Source organism: Scyliorhinus torazame, chromosome 5 (assembly GCF_047496885.1).
Source record: "Scyliorhinus torazame isolate Kashiwa2021f chromosome 5, sScyTor2.1, whole genome shotgun sequence".
Lineage (NCBI taxonomy): Eukaryota > Metazoa > Chordata > Chondrichthyes > Carcharhiniformes > Scyliorhinidae > Scyliorhinus > Scyliorhinus torazame.
Genome location: NC_092711.1, coordinates 272,957,175 through 272,971,815, shown reverse-complemented (window position 1 = coordinate 272,971,815; position 14,641 = coordinate 272,957,175). Strand labels below are relative to the sequence as shown.

Below are 14,641 nucleotides of genomic sequence, written 5' to 3'. Positions count from 1 at the left end.
GAACTAGAACTTGGAGCCCTAATCTGAATATATGCAGAAAAGTTTCACTGTGGAGAGAAAAGGAACAGACCAAAAAGGAGAAAAAAAAATTATGTAGTGCCTGTCATGCCCTTAGGACATCTGAAAGCTCTTCATTGCCAATTAATTGTTCTTGGAGATCAACTGCATGCCTTACCATGATGGGCTTCGGAAGGGTGCCATTCTTACAGATGGATGGTAGAGACAGACCAAAAAGCTTCCTTGGTGTAATTGGAGACTCTGAGGTAAGACTGCTGTCTGACTGGTTGCTAGAACTACGGCGGAGAGCCCAGTCTATCAATGACTTCTTCTTTTTAAGAGTTTTTGGAGTTGATTCTGAAACAAAACATGGAAATATAAATGGGATACTATTGATTCAAGTATTCAACTATCCTTTCAAGGAAGGGCTTATTATAGCAACAGGAGAAAGTACAAAACAGTAGAGAAGATGCACATCAAGTACATTTTGTTTCATCACATATTATTCAAATTTATTAGTGTGTAACTGAGTCCTTGACCCATTTGCTGCTTCTAAAGAAGTGCACTTTCTTGCATTATACAAGATATGAGATGCTTTTGATGATGTAATTAGTTAAATCTTTACTTTTGGGGTCCGGATATTAAACCAATCCAAACTCATGCGATCATCATGCTCTGTCTTTACTTGCTGCAAGATTCAGACATGAAACATACTTGGTGCACTGTTAATCTGGTTCCTACTTCCAAGAGCAAAACTGATCCTATTTGGTATTTACCGGTAATCTCACATAGAGAGACATAAGGGAGGCTAGTGTGGAAAATGTAAGGGGCGTGATTCTCCATTAGCCAATGGTGAAATCAGGAAAGGTGATTGGTCAGGGAATCAGTTCTGACGCTAAAATCGCGGCAGGTTCCAATTTGACACCAAATTAAAATGCTCCAACACCTCGACAGTGGCGTCAATGCATTCCGGAACGTACATACAGTAAACACCATTTGCACATCATTAGTGGGCCCTACCCGGTATTGTCCGGAGCCTCCGCGATTCTCCGCCTCTGATGGGCTGAGTTCCCGATGGCGCAGTTCACGTGTGCTTTTGCAAATCATGAAGCTGGCTTGGCGGCTGCTGAGGGAGAGGGAGGGGGTATGGAAAGTGTCCAACATTGCCATAGTTTGCTGACAGTTGTGGCACTAGCCGGGGGTCTTCACCCAGGGCCAAGGGGAATACCGGGGCAGGGACAGGAGGTGGGGTGTGTGGTCAGGGTGGATGGGCATGGAACACCATTGCCACAGCCGGCAAGGCAGCCATGCAGCTGCGCACACCGCTAACATGCTACTTTGAACTTAGTGTCACGGGTGTGGTGATGTGCATCAATTTAAATGCATGTAGGCTAGCTAGACACTAGAGGGAGCACCACACACACACACTCAACCAATAGATAAGTTAGATAGAAGATGACCAATGGACATTCACGATACACACGGAGGTGAAACAACCACAGGGGGGCATTACACCAACCCATATATAAAGGACACCACACACATGATCTGCCTCTTTCCAGTGGAGACAGTCAGTGAATACAGACACAGGGTTGATTCAATATTACACCCACCACGTGGATTGCAGCAGCTGGTTAGTCAGTCTGAGTAGCTATAGTAGGATTTTCAGTAGTGTCGAACCCGAGTAATAGAAGTGTAAATAGTTTAATAAACGTGTTGAAGTTATCTCCACGTCTGAACCTTCCTTTGTCAAGTGCACCACAAGGAAGCCGCTTATGTTACAACTACAACATAACAAATCAACAGGTTGTATGGGTCCCCCCTCAGGGCGCCCCCCTGGGTGCCTTCTGGCCCCAGCCGAACCATCAGCTGTATGGATGCATTCCAGCACAAACCTGTGCCATCTTGTTGTCTGGGATGAGTGAGCTTGGGGAGCGTAATGTGTATGCGCACCTGCAGATTGTCAGCCTCCCGAGTGTCAATCACGGACCCGGAGAATCCTGCACCTTTTTTCATTGCAATCGATTGTGTTCCACGCAGCACAGGTGCTAGCTCCTTAATAGTAGCTGAATCGGTCCAGGTGTGGCGCCAGTTTCTCTGCCGTGAAAGTCTACAAATTCTGCGTTTGCGTCAACACTTAGCCTCAGAAACGAGAATCCCGCCCAAGGTGTTTCAATGATTACGAAATACTATTCTGAAACTGGAGTTGGTCAATAGGAATTCGTATTACTCGTGAGTGCAAACGGCAACCTGGGCTCAAAATCTCACGAGAATCGGAAAATGCGAGATCTCGTTTCCGATTTTCACTGGATATTCCCTGGAGGTGCAAAGGTAAGTATAGCTCTTGGGGAGGGGGGGATAGGGACCTGCCTGGGCAGTGCCTTGGCACCCTGACAGTGCCAACTTGGCAGTGCTGGGGTGGCACGGTCATGGGCTGTGCCAGGGGTGGGCAACAGGGCAGCCCCATGTGGTGCTTACACACACTTATGTGTGGGGGGGGGTGGTTGCCCCAGTGCTTGTGCGGGTGGAGGGGGGGCTTGTCCCATTGCTTGTGGACCAGGGGTCCCCTGTGTCCATGAGGGGATGGGCGGGAGTTTCATTTAAAAGCAGTTCAGGCCCCGACATCTCTGTGGAGTCGACTTTGCCGGCTCTATCAGGCCCCGCTCCGCTAACGTGATGGTGGAAACCACGACCCCCGATTTTCTGTGCACAGAGTGCCAGAGAATCTGGAGGGAAATCTCAGCTGTGCCGCTGGAGAGCTACACACCCGTTTTCTCACCCCAGCCAGCACTGTGTGCACAGAGTGCAAGATTCTACCTCATATGCATAAGCTACTTGGTCTGAGGGTGCTTGATGCTGATGGATAGTGTCTGAAACAATAACTGTTCCCATTCCCCAGCCAAAGTACTCCTGAACTTGATGAGGACAAAAGAAATTTAACACAATGGGGGATAAATTCTGCAGGAATAGTCCCATTGGTCCACAACAGGGAAACACCAGAAGAATGGCATAGATTCCATTCCGGCAAGATTCAGGAAATGAGTGGGAAGTCCTGGCAGAGAGTCAACGCCAAGATTTGGAATAATAAGTCTAATACAACAATGAGGTATTAATTTAAATTGTACCTTTGCCCGGTAAATACCAATCAAGTCATTTAATATTTTTTAGCTCATGCTGAGGGGAAATGGCAGAGAACCATACAAATCACAGTAATCAATTGACTCCAACGAAACCTGCCCGATTACATCAGCTCAGCATTCACCAGCGGAAAGTCTTCCACGCTGACCATGGAAGATATAAATGTGCACATATGCCAGTTCATTCCAAAGTAGAATAGTCCGCTGTAGAAACTATCCAACAACATTGGTGCCTGAAGCAGTTGTTATCAAACAGGCCATTTTGGGGGAACAGATCTGCAATATAAATGGGCTGTAGACAGGGGCTGCTATGGAACTATAAGCAGGAACAGCTTGCATGTCACAGTGCCATAAAATCTTGACCACTTCACAGAAAGCTGCAATGGACACCAGGAGAGCACTATAATTAAAAATGTTACAATTACTAAACAATAAATTCACCAGGAGCCACAGGAAGATATTATCTACAATCAGGCATTTCCTGTTCCAACATTTAAAATAGCAATCTTGTCTCAGAGGGCTTCTTAATTGCATAATAATGGAATTGTTTCATTTGAGTTTAAGAATAGCCGTGACCTCTGCTCGAGACTAGACAGAATAGTACCAGTTTTGATTTCATGATTTGTGCTATAGATGAGGCAAAGGTTGGAGGGCTAGGGTGGGAAATCTGCCCGAGTGCATATCTTTGGTACACTGAAATATTTTCGAAATTAAAGTACCCATCAGTTGAATACTATCCAATATTCTATGATTTAAGGAAATTGCAAAATAGGGATGAGAAATCACAAGTAGTAAACAATTATCAGTTATTAAATATATTTTTCCTAGAATGTTCATCCTTGATTGCTTCACAGTAGCGGCACATTAGCACAGTGATTAGCACTGTTGCCTCACAGCTCCAGGGTCCCTGGTTCGATTCCCAGCTTGGGCCACTGTCTGTGCAGAGTCTGCATGTTCTCCCTGTGTCTGCGTGGGTTTCCTCCGGGTGCTCCGGTTTCCTCCCACAGTCCAAAGATGTGCAGGTTAGGTGGATTGGCCAAACTAAATTGCCCTTAGTGTCCAAAAAGGAAAGGTGGGGTTGATTGGGTTACAGCGATAGAGTGAAGGTGTGGGCTTAAGTGGGGTGCTCTTTGCAGGCTCGATAGGCCGAATGGCCTATTTCTGCACTGTAAATTCTATGATTTAATGTGCTTTAAAGGCAGATAATTTTGTCCAGCTTATTTTTTTCTTCTCCTTCGTTCAGAGGCACTGAAGCCAATTTGACAATTCACTGCCATGCTACCTAAGACAGTGAGGTGTGAGGGGCTGATTTTCCCTAGATTTTAAAAGAGCCGCCGAGATGTCTAAGATAGTGTCTTAAGCTGAAACTTTGTTTCAACCTGCTTTTAGCACAAGACTCCATCTTGGTAAAAGGTTTGTCATCTGCATTGGGAAGGTTGGCTGGAGGGTTGTTAAAGGGCTGATTGTCATTTAAATTGCTTGCTGCCGTTCATTAATGCAGTTGCAGTTTTTCAATGGATAGTGCTTGACATAACCCCTCTCCCAACAGTGACCTGCTGATTGGAAACAAATTGGCAGATTTTGTGTGCTACTTGATTGTACATCACATTTTGCTGTTGGACGTTTGAGGAGAGTTTTTGAAACACACCCGGAAATATTCTGGGACATTTTATCAAGATTTCACCAACACTTTACCAATATTTATTCTGGATATCCTCTGAGAACTGTACCTAAAAAGAGGAAATGCTCTGCTACTGCACCTTATTGGACACCTTATAGAAGCCATCGGGAAAAGGGTGTGATTGGTCATCAGCATCATGAAATGGGTCACTCTTGATCTGCTGGAGGAGGACTTGAGAGCAGACAGACAGCACCAGGAACAGGAGGAATGGGAGGGTGAGATGGCTTGTGTGCACAGGAACATCCCTCCTGTGGTATTATCATAACTGTTAGAACTGCAAGGGTTAATGAAATGTCCAGAGTCGCCACTAGAGGGAGCTACAGTTACACCTATATACGGCAGTGTTGCTAAGGGCTTGTGGGGAGAGTGAGTGCAGGAGTTAGCTAGAGAGAGTCAGACATACAAATAGTGTAAGTGAGAGCAGATCATAGTTTATATCAGTAGCAAGATTAGCTGTAAATGAGTGTAGTTAAATGTTATTAATCAACTGTGTAGGAGTATGCATCAAATCCAAATTAGTAGTGTTAATAAATTTATAGCTTTGTTTAAGTTCTGTGGTCTTTGTGAACAATACGCCAACCATCCTGAAATAAGCAACACAAAGAACACCACACCTCCTTCTCTGAGCCTCCTCCAGCAGGACCTCAAGTGACGCCTCTGAGAAATTCTGTGCACTCTCACTCAGTCCCCAAACCATTCCAAAACCTGGCACTGTGTGTTCATCCACCAGCCACTACACATCATCAGCACGAGTAGGTGCATAGACCTAATACTGCTCCATGAAAATCGCTTCTAATCTGCACTTGGCAGCTAAACCTGCCGCTGTCTGTTTTAGTGACTACAGACACATTTAAATCATAGTAATCACCAATTAGCCCAAATTCTGTGCATTAAAACCCAACTTTCAAAGAGATATCTTGTTTGCACAGTATCCACCATTTCACCAAAATAACTGCGATGACCTTCTGACTCAGTGGTTACCTAGATCAGTGACTCACTTGATGTTTGCCCTAAGCTATTATGGAAGCCCTGAGTCCAGCCTTTAATACTGAAGGAACACTGCTCATATCCTGTGAACAGCCCCTCATCAAGTGGCTATTCTTCACATCAGGTCTTAAGCACGGATTGTCAGCAAGCTTTTCAAACACTGAGGCCAAATCTTATATATTGTATTGATTAGCATCAGTTGTTGCTAATGAATGCTGACTGATATTATTCCCCTTCCTTAACAAATGTAAATTGAAATAATAAATATAGCACTTCAACTGGGTGTAGTCCTGGCACTGGGAATCATTTTTGGCGGCGTTAGTCAGATACGCTGAAGTAACACCCGTTTGGTCATAAACACTGATTTCTGGTAAAATTGGCTGCACACAAAATGGTTGGTGTATGCAAATTATGTACTAATGAGAACCAAAGATGTTCTCTCAGAAATTCTACGAACTAAACCAGAATCGCACCTGGTTTAAGCTTGTTGAACACACATGGCTTCTTCTCAAACCAGGTAGAATTCATGGACGGGAACCTCGGCAGTGGGATTCTTTGCTCCTGCCACTGTCAATGGGAATTCCCACTGAAGCCACTCTACGCTGCTGGGAAACGTGGCAGGGGTGTGTGCCGGCGGGACCAGAGAATCCCAGAAAATTCCAGGTTTGGAATGCTTGGAAACCCCTTCTGAGATATCAACTTTGACTGAACTGAGTACAAAAGACAGCTGAGCATGGAGTTAAAAAAGTATTCTCCAAGCTACCTTTCAGCAGTTTCAAGCTGGGAAATCATTTGATTCCCACGCTTGTGACATAGCACCCTTCTCATTGGGTTCATTATGTGTACTTCCATATATGTCCTTATATGATGGAAGGCCATGAGAGAAACAAAATGCCAAGGTAATGTTACACCAGAAGAGAAGATAATGAAGGGAGGGTGGGGAGGGCTGGGGCTAGTGCAATTTTAAATCCAACTCCTCATCTGCTTGCTATGGTCAACTGCCTGTGCGCAATGTTTTTGTTTAAATTCTTTCGTGGTATGTGGTGTAGCAGGCAAGGCCAAAGTTTTGTTGCCCATTTCTAATTTCCCTTGAGACAGTGGCTGTAACCTTCCTTCTTGAACCTCTGCAGGCCATCTGGTGCCCAATTGAAACAAACGGGATGCTGGCCAGCATGCAAAGTAATAATTTCCGGCAGCAGCAGTTGGCCAGGATGAGGGAACGGTTACTGGCACTCAGATAAGTCACAGGGAGAGAGGTTTGGGAGACTACTGGATTTTGGAAGAGTGGAGTGGGAGGAAGCCCACGGCAGACCTAACCTTTCTGTGTCGGGCTTCGCAGGATAATTTGACAAGAAGTTAAATAAGATTACCTATTTAGGTCTCATCTTGTCCTGGTTCCTCTTTCCACTATCTCCACCTGGCGGAAAAATGACAATGATTTTCCTGCTCAGGCCACCGGTTAAAATTGCAATTAGGACTCAGGGACAACATCAGAGCCTGGTCTACATCTTTAATGTAATGCCCTTCAATTTTGGGTGACTGCCTTAGCCAACTGCTCAGAATGGCAAAATATGAGACAACAGGACTGCAGCAGGACATGGCAAGTAAATCTCCTGACCAATTTTAACTGCCTGATTACCTGGTTTCCACCAGGCCTATCACCCAAGGTTGAATTTCGTGGAGGAGCATCTTGCTCACCCCCACCTCTTCCCCATTGCAAGAATCAGCCGGCAGCAACGGACCCAATAAAAGTCCGCATTGCAGTGGTAATGCACTAACAGTGGGCTAAACAGGATGTCAGTGAGAATTTGACCCCTCACTGAGAGGAAGTGCCACCCTCGAGAGTTGCCAGCTAATCTGATTGACCGGTAGCTCTAGCAATCCCAGTAGTGCCAGAACTCAATAGTGGGCACTACTGGGACTGCAAGCAGGCCCACAAGAGAGGCCAGATGTGGCAAGCAGGCAAATTGGACCTTTTTGGGCAGGGAGGGATCAGGTTCTGGGGGCCAATTGGGGAGGAACAAAAGGGGATGACATATTGGGGACAGCCCCCGAATGCTGTACTCTTCCTTCCCACCTTTCCAAACCTTTTTTTTCAAAGACAGCTTTCTCGCTCACGTCCACTTGCCCACACCAACCCAGTGTGAAATTCAAATCAATTGACTCAACTGTTAATTATTCATTTAAAAATCATGGGAAGGTTGCCCATTTTGGTGCACCTCCCCACATCCACCACATTATGGTGACCTATTGGGTGGTGGGCAAGTAGATGGCAGGCTTGCCACCCCTAGTATTTTATGCGTGACCCCTGCTGAAAACGCACCTGGTGGAAGGCCATAAAATGGGCCCAGCCACTAATGCCTCAGAAAAGATAAATAAGCATCCATCTCCTGCAGCGAACTGATCTCAAATTTGTCTCTCAAACAAAAGAAAACAGACTAACCCAGAACACTGGGCTTCGGATCACAAAATGGCATTTCTGTTCAGACATATAATTACAGCAAGTACTTATTAAAACCATGCCTCTCTGCTATTCTGATACCTATCCTGATGTTGCCGGGATTGACATAGGAACAAAAGGCTATTCAGAACAACATACAAACATACGAGACTGGAACAAAAGTTGGCCATTCGGCCCCTCAAGCCTGCTCCACCATTCAATAAGATAATGGCTGATCTGCTCGTGTTTCAAATTCCATATTCCCATCTACCCCCAATAGCCTTTGATTCCCTTGCCTAACAAGAATTTACTACCATACACTCCACTAATTGTAGTATCTAATTGTTTCTTAAATTATAGGGTTTCTGCATCCTCTATTCTGCTTAGAAATTTGTTCCAAGTGTTAATTACTTTGCAAGAAGAGAAATCTCCTGATGGTAGTTCAAAGGTCATATTTTAATAGCTTGGACCCATGATTCCCTGTCCCATTTCACTGTTTTAAAGTAGTATTCTGGATTTTCCACACCATACCATCTTCTTTTTCTCAGACATCTCGGGCGCTATTCTCCCCCCACCCCCACGCTGAGTGGGAGAATCACCGGGGCGGCGCGCGAATCGCGCCACGCCGCCCCGACCCCCGCACGCAATTCTCCCACCCCCCGGAAACCAATGGAACGCGATTCGCACCGGGCCGCTCGGAGAACTGGCGAGCGGCGATTCTCCGGCCCGGATGGGCCGAGCGGCCGCTACGACACGACAGGTTCCCGCCGGCGCCGTCCATCCCTGGTCACTGCCGGCGGGAACTCTGCGGGAACGCTGGGGGGGCGGCCTGTGGGGGGAGGGGGGCTCCTTCACCGGGGTGGCCTCCGATGGGGTCTGGCCCGCGATCGGGGCCCATCAATCGGCGAGCCGGCCTCTTCCCCCCTGGACCTACCTCCTTCCGCGCGCGGCCCCAGAACACCGCCACCATGTTGGTGAGGGGCCGGCGTGCGTAAGACGTTCCCCGCACATGCGCAGGATGGCGCGACCCAACTGCGCATGCGCAGGATTGGGCTGCTCCAACTGCGCATGCGCGGGTTGGCGCGGCGCCCATTTGACGCCGCGTAAGGACGCTGGAGCGGTGTGAACCGCTCCAGTGCTGTGCTGGCCCCCTGTGGATACTGTATTAAGGGAATACTGTATTGTTGAAGGCATTGCACTTTGATGGGATGTGAAACCAAGGTCATGAACATTGGCCAGGTGGCTGTTAAATGTTCCTTTTTTAAAATTTCTTTCATGGGCCAAAACATTTATTGACCATGCCTAATTGCTTTTGAGAAGGTGGAGGTGAACCCGCTGTAGTCTATGTGGTGTAGGTGCACCCACAGTGTTGTCTGGGAAGGAGCTCCAAGATTTTGACCCAGTGACAGTGAAGGAACAGCTATATAGATGCAAGTCAGGGTGTTGTGTGGCTTGGAGAAGAACATGCAGCTGGTGGTCTTCCCATGAATGTCCTGCCCTTGTCCTTTTCGGTGGTAGAGGTCACAGGTATGGAGATGCTGTCTAAGGAGCCTTGGTGAGTTCTTACAGTGCATCTTGTAGATGGTTCACACTGCTGCTACTGTCTGTCTGTGGTGGAAGAAGTGGTGGATGGGGTGCCAATCAAGTAGGCTGCTTTGTTCTCGATGGAGTGTTGTTGGAACTTTACTCATCCGGGCAAGTGCAGAGTATTCCATCGCAATTCTGACTTGTGCCTTGAAGATAGTGGGCAAGCTTTGGGAAGTCAGAGGTGAGGTTATTCTCCATAGAATTCCCAGCCTCTGTCCTGCCCTTGTAGCCACAGCATTTATATGGCCGATGTAGATCAGTTTCTGGTCGATGATAACCCCCAGGATTCAATGATGGCAATGTCAAAGGGAGATGGTTGGATTCTCTCTTCTTGGAGATGGTCATTGCTTGGCAGCTGTGTTGCAAATGTTACTTATCAGTCCAAGCTGATAATACTCCCCAAAGAAGAGCAGCGCATTCTTCTGGTGTCCAGTCTGTCATTCTTCCTTCAATCAACAGCCAAAAACAAATTAATTGGTCATTCATCTCACTGTGACGTGTGTGATGATACTGTGTGTAAAGTGGCTGCTTTCTGTGTCCACATATGGGAAATATTTTGAGGCATTTCAGAGGAATCAAGTCACATGCTTTTCAATGAAAACTTCCTATCTTTCTTCAATCAATGTCTTTGACTATTTCACTCATCACTCACCCCTGGTCACATGGATGTCAGGCTGTGGCCTTGGCTTCAGAATAAACTGGCATTGCTTGGCCTTTGGGAGGTCCTCAAACAGGAGAGTTCTATTGCCCCCCTGGCACTGGACGTTGACATCAGACCTTTCCACTTGCGCAGTAAAGTCTCTGAGGCAGTTCATGATTATACTAAATGGTTGCTCGTGCCCTGAAACACAAAATTGAAAACTCATTATTCCTTCAGCTTTGAGAAGTTAAACAGTTTATAATGAGCCGCCAATATAAGATTGTTGACAAGAAATCCACAAGGGAATTCATAAAAAACATTTCACCAAAGAGCGGTGAGAATGTGGAACTATGTGCACCTATGGGTGATTGAAGCAAATAGTAGATATGGATTTAACGGGAAGGGAAGCTAGACAACCATTTGAGTGTGAAGGAATAGAAGGGTACATGGTAGATTTAGATAAGGAAAGATGGAAGGAGGCTTGAGTGGTGCATTAATGCCAGCGTGGTCTGACTGGGCCTGTTTTGTGCTGTCTGTCCTATCCAGTGCAGTGATTGCCCTCAGATTTCTGAACCGCATTACAGTATTAGAATGCTCAACTTCCGGGGTGGCACGTTGGTGCAGTGGCTAGCACTGCTGCCTCACGACGTCAAGGACCCGGGTTCGGCTCCAGGTCACTGTCCGTGTAGAGTTTGCACATTCTCCCCGTGTCTGCGTGGGTCTCACCCCCACAACTCAAAGATGTGCCGGATAGGTGCCATGCTAAATTGCCCCCCTTAATTGGAAAAACAATTGGGTATTCTAAATTTAAAAAAAGAAGAATGCTCAACTACCAACTGTCCAGTGAAAATAGATGTAAAAGGTTCCCGAGCCCAATTCAAAGAAGAGCAAAGTAGGCTTTGTGATATCCCAGCATACATTTCTCCCTCAGCTAATAAGTCCAATATATCTAATTGCTCATCTATCTTACTGTTTCCTGTAGGACCTTGTTTTTGTGCAATCTGGTGGTCACATTGGCTTATAGATCAATAGTGACCGTATGTTTATTAGATCAGTTGAAAGAAAAAACATTTCTGGCGTCTGGTTTTCATTTCAGAAGCTTAGAGGCACCTGTTCAAACACCAGCCAGACAGATGCAAAACCAGACAAGGGCAATTACAGTCTAGAGTGAGTAAGCCTTGTTCTGAATTGACATAATACTACACTCAAACTGACAATGCATATAAAACATTTAGAAGTATTCCATTCACCTCAGTGAGCAAAAACACTTGCCACAAATGAGTTTCAAGACATTTTTAGTTTGTCTGGGGGGAAAATGAACAGGTAATGGGAATATATCCAAAGTGGTAAAGTTCCAAATGGATGAACAGAAAGAGATCCAGGATGTGAGTAGTCAGATCTTTAGAAGTAGGATTGCTTCCAGCATGCTAAGATCTGCGCCAGAACTGCCAAGGATGACAATTTACATCAATCTAATTTTTAAATATTTTTGCCCTGTTTTCCTTAAGTTACTGGAGTTCTGTGAGAAAATAAATAATTTACGTAGCACCAGATGTCTCAAAGTGCTTCACAATCAATTAAATACTTCTGTTTTGTAGTGTAGTCATTGTCATAATGTAGGAAATGTGGCAGCTAATTTGTGCACAGCAAGCTCCCACAATCAGCAATATAATAATGACCAGATAATGTTTCATGAGGTGTAGATATTGACCAGGATACCAGGGGTAACTTCCCTGCTCTTTTTTGAAACAGTGCAGTGGGATCTTTTGTGCCTCGGGTTAACAAAAGACAACAGTTCCGATAATGCAATCAATGTTCCCTCAGTTATGAGCTGGGGCGAAATTCTCCCCAAACGGCGCGATGTCCGCCGACTGGCGCACAAAACGGCGCCAATCAGACGGGCATCGCGCCGCCCCAAAGGTGCGGAATGCTCCGCATCTTTGGGGGCCGAGCCCCAACATTGAGGGGCTAGGCCGACGCCGGAGGGATTTCCGCCCCGCCAGCTGGCGGAAACGGCCTTTGTTGCCCCGCCAGCTGGCGCGGAAATGACATATCGGGGCGGCGCATGCGCGGGAGCGTCAGCGGCCGCTGACAGTTTCCTGCGGATGCGCAGTGGAGGGAGTCTCTTCCACCTCCGCCATGGTGGAGACCGTGGCGGAGGCGGAAGGGAAAGAGTGTCCCCACGGCACAGGCCCGCCCGCGGATCGGTGGGCCCCGATCGCGGGCCAGGCCACCGTGGGGGCACCCGCCGGGGCCAGATCGCCCCGCGCCCCCCCCCAGGACCCCGGAGCCCGCCCACACCGCCTTATCCCGCCGTTCAAAAGGTGGTTTAATCCACGCCGGCAGGACAGGCAATTTATCGGCGGGACTTCGGCCCATCCGGGCCGGAGAATCGAGCGGGGGGGCCCGCCAACCGGCGCGGCCCGATTCCCGCCCTCGCCGAATATCCGGTACCGGAGACTTCGGCAACCGGCGGGGGCGGGATTCACGGCAGCCCCCGGCGATTCTCCAACCCGGCGGTGGGTCGGAGAATGACGCACCTGCAGTCTCATCCTTGATTTTTCCACTCTAGCTTTGGAGGGGGACTTGAACCCAGAACCTTGTAATTCAGAAGTGAGTTTACTGCTGTGATAGCGCAGCACCTTTAATGGTCCATGTGACTGGCTCAGGGAGTGCGTGAACCCCGGGCAATGAGGGATCAGCACGGGGAGCGGGGTTCTAGTCAGCATGAACTCGGGAACCAGAGTGTTAACACCTATATTAGAGACTCTGGGCACAATCTAATGGAAAAGTTTCAAAGTGTCATTTGTGGAGGGTTTTGTTGGGAGTTTCCTGCTGACACTGCTGGCGGGGTCCCTACTGCCATCTAACCACACTTGGGCCATGGGGTGTTTCGCACCGGTTTAACTCACACTTAGAATCATTTTCATCTCTGGGGAGCTGAATTTGTTGGCCAGACAGGCTCCTCAGAGATCAGACCGCCAATTTGTAAGGATACCCCAACCTCTAGGTGAGCATGTGGGTCCCCCACACGTCCAACCCAAGGCCAATGACACCGCTCACACACATGGGCATTACCCCACAACTGCCCAAGTGATGTCACCCTGGCATGGATTCCGGAGGGCTCCCCTCTTCAGGACACACCATAGTCCCTTACAGGCCCCTCCTTCCAGGACCCCCACCCTTCATCTCCCCTCCCCCCAACCTCCCAGAGGCCCCTATCTAATGCCTTGCACCTCCTACCCTTCATTTCCCCTCCACCCTACATTCATGGACATGGCCCCCCTTGGCAGTGCCACCCTGGCATGCAAGCATCCTGGCATTGTCACTCTATCACCCTGGTAGTGCTCCTGCTAGGAGCACAGACCGAAGATGCTCAGCAAAGCGATCACCCAGTCTGCGTTTGGTCTCACCATTCTGTGCGCATTCAGGACCCTGACCTTCCTGTTGCTTGCCATTTGAACAAAAGACCCTGCTCCCATGCCCACATGTCTGTTCTTGGCCTGCTGCAGTGTTCTAGTGAAGCTCAACGCAGACTGGAGGAACAACATCTCATCTTCCGGTTAGGCACGCTACAGCCTTCCGGCCTGAACATCGAATTCAACAACTTCCGATGATCAGCTCTCCCCACCTCGAACCATTTGTTTTCATTTCATTTTAACAGTCTTTTACCATTTCTTTCTTTCTTAATATATATTTAATTCCCCCCCCCCCCCCCAATCTTATCCACCTTTCCTTCACCTTTCTCATCTTTGCTTCCCCATTCCCCTCCCCCTACATCTACAGTTCATCCTCTGATGTTAGTTTCTCTACTGTTTGACCTTTCACATCTTTTGTTCTCTCTGGGGACTGCCATTAGCACTCTTTCCCCTTGGTTTCTGTGGCCATTAGCACCCGGTTTCTCTGGGTTTCTGTGGCTATGACTCATCTTTCATTCTCACTCCACAGTATAAATATTTCCCACTTTCTCTGTCTGTTAGTTTTGACAAAGAGTCATCGGACTCAAAACGTTAGCTCCTTTCTCTCCCTACAGATGCTGCCAGACCTGCTGAGATTTTCCAGAATTTTCTCTTTTGTTTCAGATTCCAGCATCCACAGTAATTTCCTTTATCAAGGGCTCCAATAATGCAGATCCACAGCATACAGACTCTCACTTCAACAAATCGAGCAAA

The 14,641-nt window shown here is 47.4% G+C and overlaps 1 protein-coding gene across 3 annotated transcripts in view; it reads right to left on the bottom strand.

Moving 5' to 3' along the window:
- Window positions 1–14,641, bottom strand: part of arhgap20b (Rho GTPase activating protein 20b) — a 156,827-nt gene that overhangs the window by 32,102 nt on the left and 110,084 nt on the right. For all 3 annotated transcript variants that reach the window (XM_072505578.1, XM_072505577.1, XM_072505579.1), the window contains exons 9-10: window positions 10,482–10,670; window positions 176–354 (exon numbers count right to left, since the gene is read on the bottom strand). In XM_072505578.1, coding sequence (XP_072361679.1) covers window positions 176–354; window positions 10,482–10,670 — 368 coding nt within the window. The remainder of the gene's footprint in view (window positions 1–175; window positions 355–10,481; window positions 10,671–14,641) is intronic.